The sequence below is a fragment of the Neofelis nebulosa genome, chromosome 18, assembly GCF_028018385.1.
Source record: "Neofelis nebulosa isolate mNeoNeb1 chromosome 18, mNeoNeb1.pri, whole genome shotgun sequence".
In the NCBI taxonomy this organism is placed as follows: domain Eukaryota; kingdom Metazoa; phylum Chordata; class Mammalia; order Carnivora; family Felidae; genus Neofelis; species Neofelis nebulosa.
The window spans coordinates 43106464-43127529 of NC_080799.1; the positions used below are offsets into that span (position 1 = coordinate 43106464).

General features: G+C 54.3%; 1 protein-coding gene and 1 pseudogene across 7 annotated transcripts in view; one reads left to right on the plus strand and one right to left on the minus strand.

The window, feature by feature from the left end:
- Positions 1 to 131: 131 nt before the first annotated feature.
- Positions 132 to 21066, minus strand: part of PDPK1 (3-phosphoinositide dependent protein kinase 1) — an 81996-nt gene continuing 61061 nt past the window's right edge. For all 7 annotated transcript variants that reach the window (XM_058711939.1, XM_058711941.1, XM_058711940.1 and 4 more), the window contains 5 exons: positions 19611 to 19784; positions 15997 to 16214; positions 7139 to 7196; positions 6141 to 6293; positions 132 to 5833 (listed from right to left, as the gene is read on the minus strand). In XM_058711939.1, coding sequence (XP_058567922.1) covers positions 5717 to 5833; positions 6141 to 6293; positions 7139 to 7196; positions 15997 to 16214; positions 19611 to 19784 — 720 coding nt within the window. In that variant the 3' untranslated portion in view covers positions 132 to 5716. The remainder of the gene's footprint in view (positions 5834 to 6140; positions 6294 to 7138; positions 7197 to 15996; positions 16215 to 19610; positions 19785 to 21066) is intronic.
- Positions 11741 to 15863, plus strand: LOC131501568 (L-lactate dehydrogenase B chain-like; annotated as a pseudogene).

Sequence of the window (21066 nt, forward strand, 5' to 3'; positions counted from 1 at the left end):
GGAGCTGGGCCTCGGGCTCGAGGGGCTCGCCGGCCTCCGCCCCGCGGCCGCCGGGTTCCGGGCCCGGAATTCTGGTCACGCCCGCGCCGGACCCGCGCCCCCATCAAAGAAGAGTTACGTCAGCGAGCGTCTACACTCTACATGCTTTTTTATTACAAGACTACCGAGCATACGTGGAAAATTCATCATCCAGTAACTACGTCTACAGCACAAATATTTGAAAAAAAGAGAAGAAACAGATTCATTAAATTATATGATTAAATCATTGACCAAATAGAAAATTTATATAATAAAGCCAGAAAAAAAGTTGTAAAATATAGTTTACAATAATTATTCACATTCAAGGCTGTACATCAATACATACAACAACGTGGCCCCGAACATGAATTCAATCCAAATAATTCATATATTAGATTTTAAATAACACAGACTGAACTAGAGGCCAACAATAGCCAGCAAATAACCTTATATAAGAATAAAAATACAAAAGTGTATATCCTAATATCATTGCATTATTTGTTTTCATAAGTTTTAAATTTTTGCTTTGCCTGTACATCACAGTTACAGCTACAGACCAGGTAGAGAATTTTATACATGTCCTAACTGACTGCCACCAACCTGAAAGACAGCTAACATACTACTGATTCATCCTATTTTGTGTTAAGGAACAGCTACAGCAGCTCTAAAAACTGCAAACATTTTTGTCAATGTCCAATCAAACTTCTGATAACGATAAAGAGGCTTTTCACCAGCAAAATGACCCCTTTTCGTAAGTCATTCTGCCAGATGGGTTAGACGAGGATGGATCACGCACACAAAAAAAGGTCTGCCTTCTGTAAAAAGTTCTCTGTACATGAAGTTTGGTGTTTCTTCGTATTTGAAGAAATGGGTTCTGTGGAAAATTCAGGTATACGTGTAGGCACGGTCAGTTGCCCATCACAGCTGTCTCAGCTACCGATAGGACTGCTCTTTCCTGGAACAGCTTCTTCCCCAGACCAGTTCTCCACAGGCAGCCTGATTCACAACTCTGCAATCTTGGACCAGCAGCCTGCGCCCCTCAGAGGCTCTGGGAGTGACTCCCGCCCTGATTTAAGGCACCTGTCACAGAGGCTGCCTGAGAGGGAAAGGCTACATGAGTCCCCATCAGTTCACTTTAGCTCTGGGTGAGATGAAACAATGTGGAAAGACCTATATGGCAACATCTCCGAGAACAGTGCCCTCACCATACTCTACACCTCTTCACGGCAGCTGCAGCCTCCGCGGACCGGGCGGTGAGCACCCAGTCTGTGGACCGGCCAGGGCACAGGGGACTTGGGGTGTCAGAAGAGGGCAGGGAATCTCATTCTGCACAATCCAGCCATAATCTCTGGCGGACTCAAGCAGCACTGACCATGGCACCTAAAATACCTCTCATGCACCTCTCCTCAGAATCAGTGGACCCCAAACTAAAGTGGAGAAATTAAGAATGAAACCAAATTGGGTGGTGTGGACTCGATGACCAGCAGACAACCTGAAACAGTGTGAGAGGTCCTTAAACCGTGTCAGCCAGGACAATCACATTCCACAGTGAAAAGGCCTAGCCACTGCACGCTACTGAACCGCTAAGACCTTCTTACTGAGTCCCACTGTTTGGAGAGAATGAGGGCAATGAGATTTCTGCAAAACCCAACTGTGTACGTGGTCTCTTTCAAGTAGAGAATTTGCTCTTTTACTGATTCCGAAAGGCCCAATGTACTGAGTGTAAGAACTTGACTACAAATCATCCAGTAAGCATGTGGCAAGGTCAGTTCAACACTTTTCCTCTCAGCTGACTGTGCAGATGCACATTCAGTACCATTGTGGACACAAAGCGCGAGCTTCTGACGAGATCACGGAGCACTGGACAGCCGCAGCAGCGGGGACGGGACGGTAACTAACATGCAAGCATAACCAGAGTCTTCAATGAAAATAAGGAAATTAGCTTTTGAAAAAATCTGCCACAAATGGACCTAAATAAGGATGTCATTTTAGCATTATAAAAAAAGAAAAGAGCAGTCTTATTAAAACATTCTTTGGAACACACCCCTTACCAGAAACTGATTTGTTCAGAATCCTCAGGACACAACCAAGGAGGCTCTGCACTGAACTCTGAGCATCTAAGCATCAGATGAAGACGGAGGAAGGACTAAAAAAACCACCTTTAAAACAAACTCCTTAACCCAAAAACATGACTTCTAGGAATGGGGGGAGGAAGGGGGAGATCAGAGTCAAAATCAAAGACTTAGGAAGATATTCATCACAGCATTATTTAAATAGTGAAAAACCAAAAACCATCTAAGTGTTTTACAACAGGGAAATGGTTAGATAAATTATGATAAAATTTATAACCATTAAGCTCTACAATCACTGAAAACAATGTTTTTTTAATCATTGCTCACGACATGGAGAAATGCTTAAGATAAATTACCAAGTGAAAAAAGCTGAATGCAGAACAGTGTTTTATGTTCCCAGTTTAGTTTAAAAAGAAAACAAGTGTGTGCATGGGGGGAGGGGAGAAGGTGGGCTATACACCAGAACGTTCACAGTGGTCTTTTCTGGGTTGGTAAGCCTACGGTTGATTTTTTTTTTTTTTCCCCCGAAAACAAATGTTTTAATAGAATACAGAATCACCTGGAGCCCCTGTGACAACACGCGGCCCTGGGCGCGTATGGGCCACAACTACCACAGCGTGGCCTCCGGGGGCCGGAGCAGGTGCGGGTGCTGTGAGCTCTGGCGTGACCGTGACAGGCATCTTTCCCGAGCAGGTCTGCAACAAACTCCTGAGAGCCAAGGTTCAGAAGCGCAGGTGCAATGCAGTGCCATTCACCAGGTGGGGCTCTGTGCACCCGACGGGGCTGCAGGCTACCACCACCCACCACCCGCCCTCCTGGCGAGGTCCACACAAAGAGGGCAAGAGACAAGTGCACCCAAACCTGGCTTCCTGGAGTGCCCAGAGAGGGACGAGGACAGCGGGCTGTGTGAGCCCACGCAGACCACAGCCCCGCTCCCTCCCCTCCATGCCAGCGAGGCCACACGGTGCGGGCAGGGCGGGCTCTGCTTGGCGGCTCTTCGGTTTGGCACTTACACTTCCCCTTGCCCTCTTGCAGCGGGACACACGGCTCCTGGATCCATCAAACAGGGCATTTTCTTTCTCGCCTTAGGTACATCATTTGCATTTCCGTGTATGTCTGTGTACGTACTAGGCTAACAGTTACGTCCACATCTTAGAATGTAAGGCACCTGCATGCCGGGACAGGAGCTCTAAGGACAAGCTGGATAAAACTAAAGCTAACACGAGTAAGCACAGGGTAGGAAAAGAGGAAGTATAGGCCTTAAGAAGGCGGGGAGGGGGAGGAGAAGGCTCTGAGTGAGAGGAGAAACGTAGCCTACAGGGAAGGGCTCAGCTGCCACTGGCTCAGGCAAGGGCAGTCACTTCAACTCTGTCAGCTGCGAGCTCGACCCCGAACCCCTCGTTCTCTGGTTTTGGAGGTTAAGATGGAGCCTGAGGGGTTAGCCCGGGAGGTAGCGGCGCCAACCAGGGAGAAGAAGGCAACGGCCGATGCGTCTCTCAGAGAACAGCCCAGCTGAGTGCTCTTGGGAAAGCCCGATACCAGCTCTGCTCGGGTCCCTGTAACCAGATCCCAGGATGCTGTGCAGGAGCAGGCCCCTAACTCTCTTAACGGCACAGCCACAGAAGCGGTGTGCTGACAAAGTTAAGTTATCGATATGGGGAAAAAGCTGCAAACGGACTTCCTGAAAGGGCCAAGCGAGACGGACTTTCTCAAAAGCAGGTGAACACAGGTAAGCTTTTTCACAAGCAAGAAAGAGGACGACAGGAGGTTGACCTACGACTCCAGCCCAGAGCAGGGTCCTGCTCCCTGCGGCGCCCCAAGGGCAAGCACGCCGACACCTTGCTACCCACCTAGGCGCACTTGCTTGCTCACATAAGGCTCGGCTCTAGTGCAGAGCAGCGCACGCAGCCCGGGGGGAAGCCATCGGCAAACCTGGCATCTTCTCTACTCCCAACCACCACCCGCCCCCCGCCTCCTGCGCTGCCCTGAGGCGGGACCGCCACAGCCACGCACTCCTCCCGGGCTAACCAGTTTGAGAAGAAACTCTTTTCTCTGGATTTGGACCGCTTGTCAACACAGGGCAGCGGATGTTTTTGCTCCAGATAGGCGGAGGGTCGAGGGGGAAATGGGCGGCGGGGGACGGTGGTGGATCTTTTCCACGGGAGCCTTCCGCTGGTGCCTTCCTGAAAGCCTAAAGGACACCTTCATCCCCTGGGGACAGAGGTGTGTCTGTGAGCAGCCTGCAAGCAGAGGGGCCTCCCCCTCTCCGACAGGGGACTGAGGATCGCCCTCCAGGGACAACCTGAGCAGGGAGAGAAATGCAGAGCAGTGACCACCAGGGACTGGCAGCGAAGAAAATCAAAGGACCGGTAAATCCTGGACCCCCCCATGGCGTACAGCTTCCTGCTGCCTCTAAGGAACACAAGGAAGAACCCTGAAACCAGGGAGCGAGCAGGCGGGATGCTCAGGCCCCAGTGTGGCGTTCCTACCCCTCGTGCAAGGCGAACGTTTTCTTCCAGGCAAGGTCCACATCTTGATGGGGACCAGATGACCTGGCAGCACGAGGCAGCTTTTAGACCCTCGCCACCGAGATGTGCAAGCGCTCAGAGTTTCGCCAGGAGAACGTTCGATCGCGACGGAAAGGGTGCATGTGGCAGCCGGGAGCCTGCTGGCGCCCGGAGTCTCTCGGCCCTACCGAACCGACCAGGGGGAGGCCTGCAAAGCTCGCCCTCTGAAAAAACTCTCGGGAAGAGCTCACCAAGCGGTGCCTCCCTACATCTGCCCTGCCACCCTGGCCTCACACGGAGCAGGACGGAGCCCTAACTCCTGGTGCGGCCGGGTGCCCGCTTCTGCCAGTGCTCTTTCCGGGCACGGGCCTGGTTTCCAGCCCCACAGCCACACCGCCTGGAAGACTGTTCGGTCGGAACACCCCGCTGGCACCCTCCAACCTCAGCATCTCACCCCAACGGCCTGGGCCACGTCTCACCACCTGGAGCCTGCCCGCCACACGCAGCCCACAGAGAGAGCACTCACAGCCACAGAAATCTCACAGCCAGAGCTGCGTGAGAAGGCAAGCAAGGGGCCCTGCTGGGGCACAGGGGGGCATCAAGTAGGGACATAAGAAAGGGAGCACGCGGACCAAAGCCAAGAACACTCCCAGCCCGCAAAGACCAAGGCCAACTCCCGGCGGAGGGTATACGGGCTCCCTGCCAAAAGGGTTCTGCGACAGCCTCGGGGCGGAAAGAGCCCAGACACACACCCCGTCCCCTCGGCCACAGGTGACCAGGGCGTGTGGTGCAGAGCTGGTGACTCGAGTCTGTTCCACTTGCCCGGGAGGGAATCAGGCGGACGTGCACGGTGCCGGGTCCCCGTGGCGAGGAGAGCTTGGGGAGCCTCCACAGAGCACAGAGAGCAAGCAAAGCGACCCTGAATTCCTTTTCATTATTGGTTTTGTTCTTTGTGTGGTTGGGTATTTTTTTCTTCTTTTCTTTTAAATAAAAAAGCTGCAAGGTTCCGCCGTCTGCGTCCCCCTTGAGATGGCTGGCAGGTGGTCTGGAAGCGTCCCGATGGCGGCGAGCCGCGCTGGGGCACGTGTCCTGGCAGCGAGGGCAGCAGCCTCGGACGTGTCACTGCACGGCGGCGTCCGGGTGGCTCTGGTACCTGTGTCTCCACACTTCCTGGATCTTTTTGCACCATTTGTGAGCATTCCCACTCGGGTCCATCAGGTAATACGTCCTGTTCGGCTGTGGAGACAAAACCGATTTAATGAACCCGAGGGAATCCCGCCAAGACCAGCACCTCGACCTGTCGTGAGAGAGAGCAGGAGACCGTCGTCCCGCTACAGCCACTGCCAATGTCGGTGGAAGCACGCGAGCATGTGGGGTTTTCCTTCCCATATGTGCAGCCCTCACCTCTGCAGGAAGGGTCACAGACCCCTTAGAAAGACAAGCTGGCCCAGCTCAGGGCTGAGCAGAGAACATGGGGCCCCCGGGACACAGGAAAGGGAGAAACACCAGCCCCTCAAAGGAGAACCCAGAGAGACAAACTCACCGTGTGGACAAAGAAGGTTTTAAAGTTCTTGGCCTCTGGTCGGAGTTCTTGTGACCAGGGAATTTCGCCCTTCAGGACTTTGTTAACAGGATCCACATAATACAAGTGTGGCCCTTCTGTGAGCAGTAGCTGTCGTCGTCGTGCAAACAAGCCCTGATGCAAAACGAAAAGAGGCTGCTTGTCAGGGCCCAGCAGTGACACCTCAGAGAGGAGGTGGCATATACCGCTGCTCCCGAGGCCAGGCCATCAAAGCAGCTCCGGGCACCGGGACCACTGCCCACCACCCGCCCACGCACTCAAGACACAGCCTCCCCACCACGGATCGGCCTCTCGTGCCACACAGGCGCAGGAGGAGTTGAGCGCCCAGCCTGCCTGGCCTTCTGGAGCTGGATCCCAACGTCCTCACTGGGCGTGCCGCCCCCCCCCCCCCCCCCCCGGCTGCCACACGGGGCAGGGGCAGCGGCAGCACGGGCAGGCGAAGACGAGCCGACTCTGCTGGCCCACCATCACCGCAAGGCCCCGTGTTCCTGACGGAAGCCCTATCTGCTACAGCGCACCGGGCGGCGTCTCCGGCACAGCCAGGAACGGAGACCGGGAGCCTGACCTCAGAAGGGCCCGTGTCGGCAGATGGGAGAATGTTGGTGGGGTCTGATATTTTTGACACAATCCATTTAATTAATCCATAACAAGGTCACAAATAAATAACAACTTGGAAAAACGATTCTAATGAAAAAATCAACAACTCGTGAGGATATGAAAACCCCGGTCCTGAGCCCGAAACGAGAGGTTGTATTTCTATTTTACCACAGCCTTCCTGTGTGGTTTCAAACGGCTTCCGCTGAGTGGCTGAGTCTTCCTTAGCCATCAAATCTAGAAATGCTCTTTTAGAGAAAGGGAACCAAGACCAAGGACGCCGTGTGCAACCGAAGGAGGCTAGGCCCTGACCAAGAGCAGACAGGGAGACGGGCAGCCGGTGGTGCGGCGGGAGTCAGGCTTACCTTTCGCTTATCTACCGGACCCATCTTTAGTATCAAGTTATTTTCTACAAACTGGTGCCTATGAAAGGAAGAAAGCAAGAATGAGACGCTTGCCGTGAGTCAGGGACGGAAATGCTCCCAACTCCGCTCAAAATGAACTTCCCGAGGGCATCTGTGAGCTTTGCTCAAGCCTCCTCACAGCCCCAACTCGCTCCGGTGACTCGTGAGGCCCAAGTGCGACGCTCCACGCAAGCGGGCCAGCATCCACTCCTGCCAGCACGGTCGCCTGCTGCTAACTCTCGCACAGCGGTATTCGCGCAGCAGCAGACAGGTGGCGGCGAGGCAGCGCTGCAGACCCGTACCGTGACACACGTCCTCTTTAATGTGAACAAAGCTGAGGCGAACACAGAGGCCCCCAGAAGGGTGGAGGCTTCTGAGAGTCAACCTCGGGATATTGACTGCTGGCCACGTGTTCCCTGCCCAAGCTGGGACCCCCGACTGGATACTCAGAAACCACCGAGTAGCCGAGAATCACAAATCCCTAAAATTAAAGTGCTGGACTCCGTCTGAGAACATCTTACTGGTAGGCGTGCCTAGGGGGGCGGGGGGGAGGGGCCTCAAGTAAGCATCCGACTTCAGCTCACGTCACCATCTCACGGTTCCTGAGTTTGACCCCCACATCGGGCTCTCTGCTGTCAGCACAGAGCCTTCTTCGAATCCTTTGTCCCTCTCTTTCTCCGCCCCTCTCCCACTCAAGTGTGCGCACGAGCGTGTGTGTGCTCACACGCGCGCGCGCTCGCTCTTAAAAAAGAAACCTTAAAAAAAAAAAAAAAAAACAACTTACTGCTGTTTCTACCATAGTAACAAAGCACTCCTAACCCAAATACGGCAGGAATTTGGAAGAGAAAGCAAGAAACATGACTTTGACTTAACACACATTATTAGCAAGTATGCTTCACTTTGACTCCTGGGAGTTTCAAAGATGTCGTGTTAATGTCTAAAGGTTATATCTCTTTTGGTTAAAGTGAACGGTTGCTGGTTTCTGTTGTGTGTGACTTTACGGAAATTCTTGGTCCGGGGGACCTACTGGAGAACATAGCGTTTTATGTTTGAAAAGGCATAAAACAACTGTTACTTCAAACAGTGACAGTTTTACCATTCTGTATCTGAGCCGGGGCGCACACGGGACACCTAGCATGTGTGCGAGGCCAGCCAAGCTGGCAGACCAGTATTCTCCCACCAGGCTCAACTGGGCCCGAGAAGTGCCCCCAGACTAACCCAACCACACCAGCGCCCGCTCCAGAGCCCGCTGTGGCCCCAGACTACTTCTAAGGGGACGTAGCAGCATGTGGATTTGTAAAACTAAACAAAATTTTAACGAAAAAACTGGTCTATGAGGAAAAGCGCAGTACCTCCCTCTCAAAGTACTTAAAAACAAAGCCAACAAACAAAACAAGACTTGGAAGAGGAGATATAATGATCTCCTGCAGCACGGAAATACACGCATCAAACAGAAAGCCTCTTCTAGTCAACAAGCCCCAACACAGAGCAATTGGATGTGACATTCAGGACCACAAATAATACGGGGAGACTTGAATTAAATTACACTGGGTGTGGAGGGGATCCCACCGCCAAGCCCTCCGGGCAGCCGGGCCGCAAGGGCACTGGGCCAAGGGCGCCACGGCACCAGGGAAGACGAGCAGGAAAGAAGGAAAGACATGGCCTCCCAGCATCTTCGCAGCCTCATGTGGGTCAACATGAGACAGAATAAAATATTCTAGTTTTCCCCGAGCTTGAAAAACTAGCGAAGATTCTTTTTTTTTTTTTTTTTTTCAACGTTTATTTTATTTTTTGGGACAGAGAGAGACAGAGCATGAACGGGGGAGGGACAGAGAGAGAGGGAGACACAGAATCGGAAACAGGCTCCAGGCTCTGAGCCATCAGCCCAGAGCCTGATGCGGGGCTCGAACTCACAGACCGTGAGATCATGACCTGGCTGAAGTCGGACGCTTAACCGACTGCGCCACCCAGGCGCCCCGAGAAACTAGCGAAGATTCTTGTCGAGGACAGTTAACTCTGATCCCGGGTCACCAGAAGCCCCAAAGCGATCCAGCTCCTGGCAAGGGAAGAGCAGGGAAGGAAGGGCCTGCAAGGAGGAGTTACTTTGTCAGTAGCGGCCAGGACCAGGAGAGCACAGAAAGCACTTCTGAATGCACATCAACCAATGTGAACAAGGAGACCGGCTGGAGAAACCTTCCGCAATCCAGGGTCAGCACGGGCACCGCACAGAGCACAAAGTGGCGGGAAAGGCTCAAAGCTTCAACAGAAAACTGAGCAAAGGACACAAGCTAGAAATTCCCAGAGAGAGTAAGCGACCTTGCCACATTCTCAACGGCCCTAAATAAACCAAAAGCTCCCCTTCCCGCATGCCCTACTGGGGTGCCCTGGCGTGTGTGCGAGCGCCCCGGGACAACTCTGGAAAGGGACGCTCCCGCACGGCACCGGTGCCTATGGCCCTGAACTCAAGGCCCGCCAAAAGGCAATCTGGAAATCGTGTACTGAGAGGTGAGCTCACTCCCGGCTACCGGCCCTCAGGAAGTAAAGAAAGACAAGGAGCAGGAGCACAAATGTCCCCAATGGTGTTTCTGCACCAGTGAAACTGAAGTCACGGCACCGGCTCAGCCACAGAACATCGTGGCACTGCAGGGAAGCCCCTTCCTCATCCCCGTGGTGAGGACCCCACGGACACACCCCACGGATGGGCCCCGCCCGACTGCGCGAACCAGCACACACCTTCCCTGCCACACGTGTGCAAGCAAGAGGCATGGAGCCACATAGCCCGGGGGTGACAGCTGGCGCCGGTCGACTGGACCCAGTGGCTGCACTGAAATGAACCCGAGGCAAGACGCAGAGGGTCCGAAGCTCCATTACGAGCACAAGTGTCACAACCCAGTCGCACAGCGCGCTCACCCAGGCTTACAACAGGCTGCTGGGGATCTCCTTTGAAAAGTTTAAGTAGTTAAGGCATCGCTTTGAGTTTTTTCCTTCCAAAAGTCAATTCCCGCTCCCCTAAAAAGGCACCCCCAACTCCTGCACGAGGCACCTTTCCCCTCTCTGGCCAGCGGCACGTGCCCCTGCACCCCCGAGCCCGGGACTCTCGGAGCGCGGTCGGCAGCAGGCGGGGCTTCACCGCAGCCCTGCTCCACACACGGGGACGCTCGTTTCTCGAAGGGTGACGGGGTTAAGACGCTCCTTCCTGATTCCACAGCCACGGTTCTCTCCTCCTCACGCCAGCCTAGCAGCACTCCCCTATACCCTGAAAAGATCACTTTCGAGGATGCAAGCCTGAGGCCACAAGCAAGCCTGAGCCGTTTCAGTGCACGGTCGCACCCAGGAGAGCAGAGCAGGACTGCCAGGACCCCGAAGTGGCTCTCCTGACCGCCTCAGGAAGGCTCCCACACTGGGCTTTGACACAGGTGATGGAGGAACAAGTGACCGTGGCCAGCTGGCTCTAAAACACTAGCTCTTGGGACCCCTTTACACCCTCAAACTTTACAGAAGATCCCGAAGAGACGTCCTTTATATGGGTTTCAGCCACTGATATTTATGTATGAGAAATTAAGACAGAGGCATTTTCAAATATTTATTTAATTCGTAAGATACAAAAATAAACCCATCACATACTAACATAAGCACCATTTTTATTCGAGAGTAACTTTTTTCCAAAACGAAGATAATTAACGCGAAGCATGAGCCTGCTGCACGTTTGCCAAACCTCGTTAGCATGTGGCCTCACATCGAGAACCGGGGGCTCCGGCCTGCCTCCACCTCTGCTCGGCCAGTGCGGCTCCTGCCAGGTCCGCTGCCGTGCGGAAGCGGAGTCCCCAGCAATGGGCGTTTCGGGCCCTGGGACCCTGCAGCTCATCGGGGCACCTGGCGCTCTGAACGGCTCTGCCGCCCTGACGCGATTTTACAGCGGCACACGGCACTCACCTGAAAGACGGTGGTTCGCTGGGTTACGACGGAGACCTTCTCAGTGCTGACAAATTCGACATATTACCACCGCTACTTACCTCCTCAAAAAAAGGCCTGAAGCACTGGGAAGATGGCAAGGTCACAGAAACAGATAACGTTTCCCAAAATTCTAATTCCGATTTTGTCACTGGTAACAAACACTGGCAGCTGTCAGTCTTGACAGGCTCATGCCGCTCAGCTCCCAGAAAAAAGGGCCAAACGGCCCCGTTGGAACGACCATCGTTTGCCAGTAAAACTCTGTGGTGAAAACGGTCTTCACGGAACGAGAGGGGGTCTGACTCCCGGCGCCAACCAACAGCCAAAGGCTCGGCCTGAGGCGGCTCACAGCTGGGTCGGCGGCAGAGACGTTTCCCGCACACTTCCCGTTGCGCTATGCACACGACTAACAAAACGAGAGTTCGGTGATGACTACTTACAAGTGAGGAGGGGTTCTTCCCTCGCCACGAGTGCGTGCTGGCTGGAGAGAGCCCAGGCGCTTGCGCACGGCTAGGTGCCACGGCCTGGATTCGTGACCTGGCACCCGTGGTTTCACCCACCGCTGCCTCTGCACCACCGGCACACCTGTCGACGCGTTTGTTCCAGGACAGACAGTAAGAGTCACAAGATGCACTCCGGGCAGCTCCTGTGCCCTCGGAAAGACACGACGCACGCCGCCGACTCGGCCGCCTCTGCGCGGCTCTTCTGGCTGTCTCTCCGCTGCCACGGCGGTGGCGCTGGGGAAAACCGGATCGCCACCGGTAAGATCACGGCAGCGGGCGTTGCCCAAGTTGGAGCGGCCCGTGCCGTCAACACTCTGGGAGAGTCTCTCGCTGACCAACTTGCCCTGGTCGGGATGTTTTGGAAGATGAACTCAAAGGAGAAACGCTGGGTCTGCCACGCGGGAGCTTCTTCCTTCACACGCCTGAGACTGTGGCCGACAGAAGACTCTGGTCACCGAGACCGGGCTTGCGGTGGTGGCTGCAGGGGTCTGTCAGCAGGAGGGAGAGGGATGGCTCAGTCTAGGCCAGAGGAGCGTGAGCGCCTTCAAATCCACCGTTCCACCTCTAGTCAAGCTGTGTCGTGACTGTGGTTTCCAACCCAGTGGATATTCTCCTACGTGACCTGGAAACTAAGCGGACTACCCGGACACTGTTTGATGGGAAGTGGGTGTAATCTGGATTCCGTGAGATTTTGCTATCTTCCAACTGAAAACCTGGCATTCATCCCAGCAGCAGCCACGGATGGATTCTGGGAGAACGTGGCAACTCTTCGTGTGGCTGTGTGGAGTGAACGTGGCAGACTTTTCTCTCCGGGAACCGAATCCAGAAATGGGAGCAGACAATGACGGTGAAAACTGGAAGAGACCTCCTAGGATGGCGGTTGAGGGTGTCTACAAAGTCTTCGAGCTAAAAGGATACAAACCGCGTTACTGGATTGGCGTGGCAGACCTCACTGGATCCATGCTGAAAATCTATCCAGGACTCCTCTGGTGTCGACGGCGGTGAGGGGCACGTGTGGCGCTGATGAGGGAGTCTTCCTGAGTCTTCCCTGTGTCCTGAATGCCGGGGGATTAACCAGTGTTATCAATAAGGAGCTGAAAGATGGTGCGGTGCTCAGTTCAAGAAACGTGCAGATAATCTGTGGGACTTCAGCTTCCAAGCCGTAGAGATTCAACACGACGGTGGGATTAACTGCGAGCGTCTAGTTTTCATCCATGTGCAAGGATCACAGTTTGCTTTTCTCTTCCTAAATATGCGAATCTGGGCTCACAGACTCAAAGCCAACGCTTGGCTTAATGCTTGCAATACGAGCAGTATCTGGGGATTCATCCACATGTGAGGCAAAAGTACAACTTGCCGGGAGGGATGCAGCCACCTCTTTAACCCAGTGAGCCGCCGCGCCACGGCCTGTGGCGGCACCAAGCCTCTTTACCTGTCACCCAGTAGCATCCACGGCCCAACGCTCGTTGGTCTCTGAGCTTTCACATGCACTGCTCCAGCCTGGACAACGTGACTTCTCTGTAAGACGCCACAGTGGCTTTCTTTCTTTTTTTTTTTTTTAATGTTTATGTGTTTTTGAGAGAGAGAGAGAGAGAGAGACAGAGCATGAATGGGGGAGGGTCAGAGAGAGACGGAGACGCAGAATCTGAAACAGGCTCCAGGCTCCGAGCTGTCAACACAGAACCCGACGCGGGGCTCGTGACCTGAGCCGAAGTCGGACGCTCAAATGACTGAGCCAGCCAGGCGCCCCAACACAGTGGCTTTTTATTAATGTGTGGCACTGAAAGAGCTCCTTGTGTACAATTACAACACGAAATTCCTTTACTGTTAAAACTCCGAACGAGGGGCCACGGAGGCTGCAGCCCCACTGGCACCATGGCAGGATGCCAAACATTCTGCTCAGAGACACGACCCGGAAGGTAATGACACCCGTGGGTACGCGGTAGCTCCTGTAGTCCGGCCCAGGTTCCACGGGCGGCCCGCTCCCTCTCTCAGAGGCAGGGCCTCCTCTTCAGTCCCTTCAGACGTAGGTGGGGCTGCTATGGATCAAGAAAGCAGATCATCTCCCTTTTTGAGGCGATGATTCCTACTTAAATGTGGAAGATAGGTGATAAACGTCCTTTTATTTTAGACTACATCATCCGAATCTAAAATAATAGTTTCAGGGGGCGCCTGGGTGGCTCAGTCAGCTAAGCATCTGACTCGGCTTAGGTCACGATCTTACGGTTTGTGAGTTGGAGCCCCACATCGGGCCCTGGGCTGACGGCTCAGAGCCTGGAGCCTGCTTTAGATTCTGTGTCTCCCTCTCTGCCCCTCCCCCAGAGCTCATGCTCGGTCTCTCTTTCTCAAAAATAAAATAAACATTAAAAAAAAATTAAATATGGAAAAAGAATAGTTTCAGATAAAATTCAGAAATGTTTTTCACAAATTTTAAAATTTTATTGCAAAAAAAGTCAGCAAAGTGTACTCAGATCCTGTTGGGTGTCTGTGTAGGCACAAGGAAAACTTCACAATTTCAAAGCAAGGATTTACTGGATGGCACGGAGTTACAGTAATGACAGCAGGTATAACTGACGACAGCCACTAAGAGCGCAGTAGAAATACTGAGAGTTCACTAAATTTCTAAAACTGCACCTACTTCTACTGTAAACCTACTTCTTCAGAAAATACAAAAAAAGCACACTGTCCAGAAACCGCGTCACCGTACAGCGTGGGGCCCCTGAAGAAGTGCAATGCCCGCTCACAGAGAACGGGAAGAAGAGAGCACACACCATCTCAGCGGTATCACACAATTAGCGGTAAGCCCTGCGCGACCTACACCGGGAGCCGCGGTTCCTAAGAACAAAGTGTTTGACAGATCTCGCGCTGGCCAAATAAAGGGTGCCTCAAAGCTCCTGCCGTCACCAGATTCCAAATAGGCCTGAACCTGGAGAAAAGGGAAGAGAAGCCGGAACAAAGAGAGGCACGGCAAGAGGCGTCGGCAGGGCCCAGAACCTGGACAGAAGAGCCTCAGGAAACGCCAGAGGCAAAGACACACGGTTTTCTGGGGAGTAACCCCGCGCCTGCAACAGAGCAAGCCCTCGTCAGGGACCCCAGCACGCACGGCCCAGGACGCTCCCGCACAAGCCGGCATGGAGGCGTGCAGAGAGTGTGCGGCCCGGCGGTGCTCACACTGCTTGGACCAAAGCCCCTTCCTCCCTGCTCAGCACACAAGCCTAAGCGATACCACCTGAGAAAAGACAAACTCCAGAGAAGCGTAGAGTATTCCGGTTGGCCAACATCACCGTCACTTTTTCTAGAAACGATAATTTCTAATGGTACAAAATCCCAGCTTCACCACGCGCTCCCCTCTGGGCCCTGCCTTCTCACTCCTCCACACTCTGGCCCAGCCCAGCCCTCTGATCGCCCACCTTCTCCCTCCATCCCCACTCCTACCCCTACACATCTCCCCACCCCATCCCCAAGGTGGACTCCCCTCTGCCCAAGTGAAAGGTGAAACCATAAAAACACATCAAGAAAATGTCAGGGTACAGACACTCTTCTCAACATGACTAAGGTGGAAAACAAAATGAAAACAGACACATGTAACTTGGTAAGAATTTGTAACTTCTATTCAAAACTACACACAACGTAACTGGAAAAGATAATGCAAAGATAACTGAAAAATGTGTGCAAAACAGGCAACAAACGTATTCTTCATGTCTATGGTTCTCAGAAGTCAATTTCAAAAAGATGGAAAACGTACAAGAAGAAAAACAGCCAAAGGACATACAATACCTCAAAAAATAAATACAAATGGCCAACGAACACAGAAGATGATTGCCTCAGTAACAATACAAGTGCAAGTTCCCATGAGCCCACTTTTAGAGCATCAAACGTGTAAGGCGAGGCAAGAGAGCTGGGAAACAGGGGGTTCTGGGCACTGTGGACACAACGCATGTGCACACCGCCACCCCGTCTGCCACCCCAGGGCTCCACTTTTAAGAAATACCCAGGCACGTGGGAAAAGCTACACGCAAATGACGAGCTGCAATAGCTAAAACTCTGGAATGTCCCACACGCCTCACCAGGGGGCGGTGGTCATCCAGTCTGCCACGAATCCACAGCATCGGATCACGGGCAACGGCAGGCCCGGCCGGCTCAACCCCAAGGGCTACAGCCCCGACAGGCTGAAACCCACTCATCCCCGGGCCCGACACCTCCAAACACCCGTTTCAAGCTGGACCCTTTGAGGGTCCTCGTTTGCAGAGCACGCAAGGCAGCGAGGGAGGTGTGAGGCGGTGGGGGCCTCGGCAGGCAGCGGCGACGAAGGCCGGGCGCCCCGCGCCGGTCAGTGGAGCGCGGCTTACACCTGCGAGCTCTTACCAAGGATTGCCGCTGGCCTGCTTCTCCAGCAGGAGCCTCTTCTCGTCTTGGGAAAACTGGAGGTCCAGCTCAAAAGAGTTAGTGTCCAGGTCATGGATGTACTGCTCGATGTTGCTGCCCGCCGCTGGCGGCAGGCCTGCGTCCGAGGCGGGCAGGCAGTGTGACGACGAGGACGTGGACACTTGCATGCAGCCAAACTGGCTCAGGAGGTTGTCGTACTGCAGAGAGAGGAGGGGAGAGTGACAGCCGTGCACCACTCCCCTTGGGCCCGCAGCCCACACCCTGGAGGCCCGGAGGCCCCCTCGGCAGCTCCGAGTCCTCCTGCGCTGGCCGGCAGCCACGGAAGCGGGCGGGGCCGGAGGCTGCCAGGTCTGGTCTTGCTCCCGACGGGCGAACCTCACCCCCAGCCTCCGAACCCAGGGAGGGGAGACCCAAGGCCTGGGGCCTGCTGACCTCTGCAAGGCCCGTGCCGCCCTGACCAGAGGGGCTAGGAGGAGGGACGGGTGGCCACCTGGGGGCACCCTCTTGTGAGCTCGGGAGCCCTCCTCCTTTGGCCCCGTGGTTCTACGTTGCTGAGTCTGTGGTTGTCACTGTATTCAATTTGACTCGATTCAATTCAACTCGACTGTGCTCATTTTTTTAAAAAAATTCCTTTTAACTGCAGCAAATATTCATTCATTAAGCTTGATACAAAGTTGTCTGCCACTCTGGACAAAGCCACAAACTGGTGGGGCCACAAAAATGGATGTACTCACAAATGTGCCGACCAGGCACAGCCTGCACACCCACACGCCCCTGGGGCGAGTGACAGGGCCAGAGAGCCCCTAGCAAAGACCTGGGAAGAGAGGTCACCCTGGGCAGCCTTCTCCCCACAGCTGTAGGCCCCACACCCGAACCCCACCGCAGCCAAGTACGAGGGGGAAAAAAGCCACTGCCAATGGCTAAGAGTCAGCGTATCTTCCCGGTGCCTCCAGAAAGGACCCGGCTGCCCCCCACAGAGCTGGGCCTCAAAGCCAGGCCCCCTCGTGCAGACCCTGCAGCCTTGCTGCCCAAGCAGCCTTCTCCCTAGGGCTCACGTGCCACAAACAGCAATCTCGGTCCCACCGTACCGGCTCCTGGCTGGGAGTGACACCAGGACACTCCCATAGCCCCTCACTTAAGGTCTTCTTCTGGCACATTCCCTGCTTCTGCTCTGTGAGGAACTCCCCAGGCCAAGACCGCCTCTGCGTAACATTCCAAAGTTTATACAGGCTTCCATGAGCCACCCCAGGTGTCTCAGGGGGCTGCAAGGCCAGTGAGACGGCTGCCTCCATCATCTCCACTTCCGAAACAGGAAAACTGAGGCTCAGACCTGCCCCAAGGCCACACCCTGCTAGCTAGCACCACATCAGAACTGGTCCTCTAAGTCCTTTGAACGCAGCAGCCCCTCTGGTCTTGTCACGGAGCTGTAGGCTTCCCATCACCACCGCCGCTGTCTGGGTGATTCCTGTCTGGGGGGCTGCACTGCACTGCTCCCCGTGGAAAGCTCCAGATGCTGTATCTCAGCTCTCTGCTCTTCTCTCCTCAGCATGCCTAGGACAACCCACAGCACAAAACACAGGCCCAGAAAGAATGTGTGACAAGGGGTGACACTGGGCTGTGCACAGTAAGGAAACTGCCCCGGCTGGTCCGGCCCAGAGCACTTCTCCAGGGGCACCACACCCAGCACGCTCACTCCAGAGCCTAACCGCCAGCACTACCGTTAGCACCCCAGGGGGTTAGGGACACGCAAGAGAACCGAGTGCCTGCTTCTTCCCTCCCTGAGCAGAGACCATTCCCTGCTACTCACCCCCAGATGGAAGCCCCCTCACTGCTGAAAAGGACCCCAGACTCTCTCGGAGCCCCTCGAGGGAAAACTTGCCCCCGAGAGGCTGTCAACACCCGCAGAAAGGGAAGGCCCCCTCCTGTATCTGGTATCTTTCCAGGCTTAAGTCTTTTTCCAGGCTCACTTAACTGTCCAAATGGCAAGTCTAGCATAGCGAGTGCTGCCTGAACCCCTTCCAAGGCAGCTTTTAAAGCAGAGGATGAGCCACTTAACAAAAAGTAAGCCATTAACAAACGGAGCTGGTTTTAAGATGGTAACACTCGAGTACCGAGAAGCCAGGGCTCTCAACACAGTGAATGCGATGAAACAGCAGAGGGCGTGCACAGGACACTCCAGGGTGTGCGCGCGCACACAGCTCCAGAAAGCGGAGCGCCCCGGGCACTGAGATCTGAGCCAGTCACAGCACGTACAGCTGCTTCAGAGCTGGTGGGGAGGGCACACCGCTTCCCTGGGACACCCCTGCCAAAGGCACTGGAGACCCCAACCCACCCCGACCGGCCATGGTTCGGGCAAGACGTCAGGCCAGAGGCAGAGTCCTGGGGCTGAGTCCTCTGCAGTCTGCACACATGGAGGCTGCGGACAACTGAGGCCACCTTAGAGAGCTTCCCACATCTGGCTCCCCTCAAGTCCGGGCACAGAGGATACTTGAGGATAACAAAAGGGCGATGTTTTATTTACAACAGTAAGTAAGAGACAGAAGAAACTCAGTCTCTGAGAGATGATACAAGTAATACTTTTGACTAAGCTCTGGGTGACTTTTAGATAAAATCTAGAATCCGCCAATCAAATAAAGGAGAACTCGATATGTGGTCACTGGTTAGGATAAGCCACAACAACAGAGGTTACACAATGAGAATGGATGATCGGTGAGAACAGAAACATGTGAAATCCTATTTAAATACGAGGATCACAGTAAAGGGTGAGGAGGGAGCACAGGACTGCCGGTGAGCTGGTCACCCAAGGTGCGAGACAGGTGCCCTGTGGCTCACTGCACTCCTCTGCCCACTTCCGTGTTTCACACCCTCCAGAAGAGAAGCTCAAAGAACAAAGTATACTTAAGACCCCTGCTTCTCCCAGGCACTAAAAGCCAACAGTGACCAATGTCCATCCTGAATGCCATGACTCCAAAAAGTTCAAAGCAGGAGCATCCTGGGCTTCTCTCGGAAAGTTAAGTATTCTAGAACGTCTGTAGACACCCGATCATAAAGACACCAGCCAAAAGCTGAAGACAGAAGCCTACCGGGAGACTCAGAACCCCCAAGCCAAGGGGGACGGTGTGCAGGGTACTGCTCCCACTGCTACTGTCTCCCTGCCCCAACACCGGGCTCCGGTGTGAATCGTCCGGGCAAAAATTAACGACAGGAAATAAGAAAAGGAGACTGCCCTCACCCTCCGGCAGATGTGCAGGCGGGAGCCTCCTCGGCCCCAGCACTGGGGAGAAACTCCGACCCTGGCCACAAAGTGTTCAACCACCAACAGGTCAATGCTGGCTTCCCCTCCAGCCGTGCACCCCACAGGCTGGACTCCCAGGACCCACAGCACAGACTCCCCATGCACACAGCACAGCACGTGCGATTCCCCTTGGCTGGGCTGTTCCTGACACACACATACTCCCCCGACACCAGACACAGAAGCACCCCCCCCACACACACACAGACACACACCACACAGACGCACACAAAGACACAGACACACACGGACACACACACACACCCCACACCCGGACACTGCGTGCGTGCCACCGGCTTACATTCCCGTAGCAGTCCTCGTCATCTTCCGACATGGCCGGCAGGTAAGCGGTGAGCTTCGGAGGCGTCTGATGCTGCAGGTTTTCCCACGAGATGGACTCGAAGAAGGGGTGAGCCTGCAGAGGGCCGTACCCTCCCATTTCCTCGCAGCCTAATCGCTTCGTGGCATCTAAAACCTGAAACAGAAGTCAAAACGAGTCAGTGTCCGGAACAAAGACTAATCCTGACCGACAAATTCTTTCTGCACACTCTTCCCAATTCCCATCTCTGGCCACAGAATGGCCCCACGGCCCGCCCCGCCCCCACCCCACAGAGCGCCGGGGGGACGGTGGATTCACCCCCTGGGCGGCTTCTCCTCTCTCCAGCCTCTATCCTTCCCCCCCAACACAGGTGAAAATAAATCAGAACTTAACGAATAACAACAAGTGTTCCTGGGGCGCCTGGGTGGCTCAGTGGGTTAAGCATCGACTTCAGCTCAGGTCACGATCTCACAGTTTGTGGGTTCAAGCCCGTGTCCGGCTCTGTGCTGACAGCTCAGAGCCTGGAGCCTGCTTCGGATTCTGCGTCTCCCTCTCTCTCTCTGCCCCTCCCTCGCTCTGTCTCTATCCCCCAAAAATAAACATTAAAAAAAATAATAATAAAAAAAAACAACAAGTGTTCTTTTTTTTTTTTTTTAACGTTTATTTATTTTTGAGACACAAAGAGACAAAGCATGAACGGGGGAGGGTCAGAGAGAGGGAGACACAGAATCTGAAACAGGCTCCAGGCTCTGAGCTGTCAGCACAGAGCCCGACGCGGGGCTTGAACTCACGGACCGCGAGATCACGACCCGAGCCGAAGTCGGCCGCTCAACCGACTGAGCCACCCAGGCGCCCCAACAAGTGTTCTTTAAAATACACAATTAAAAATCCCACAACAAGAGCCAAATGAACACATTGGCTCTCGTAACAAAGACACCCAGAATCCGTCTTGACGGTGAGCTATCAGAGACCAGGAACAGAATGCTGTGTTCTCCCGCCCACGCTTCATCTCCAAGGGCTCCACAGCCACCACCTCCCAGACCCAGCCTCACGCCCCTGGACCCACAGAGCAACAACACGCCGCCGCGGATGGCACAGGCACAGGAGGGGCAGGCCGAGATGCGCTGACCCTGCTCCCCAAGGCCAAGGAAAGGGAAGGGAAGGTCTAGTGCCCATGCACACCAGGGCAGGGACCCTGCAGGCTCTAGAACAATCACACATCCTTTTCCCGGGTACATCTGCCTACCTCTGCTCTAGTACCTGAGGTGATCTTTAAAAGCTTCAGGTGGCAGATGTTAAAGTTGACATCCACAGATGTCACTAACGTTTGCAGCCACGTGCCGCTGGAATACACCCAGCTGCTCCAACAACGAGTAATTTAAGTGCCATGTACGTTGACGAGCACAAGCAAAATGATACAATCATCTCCTGTCCTATT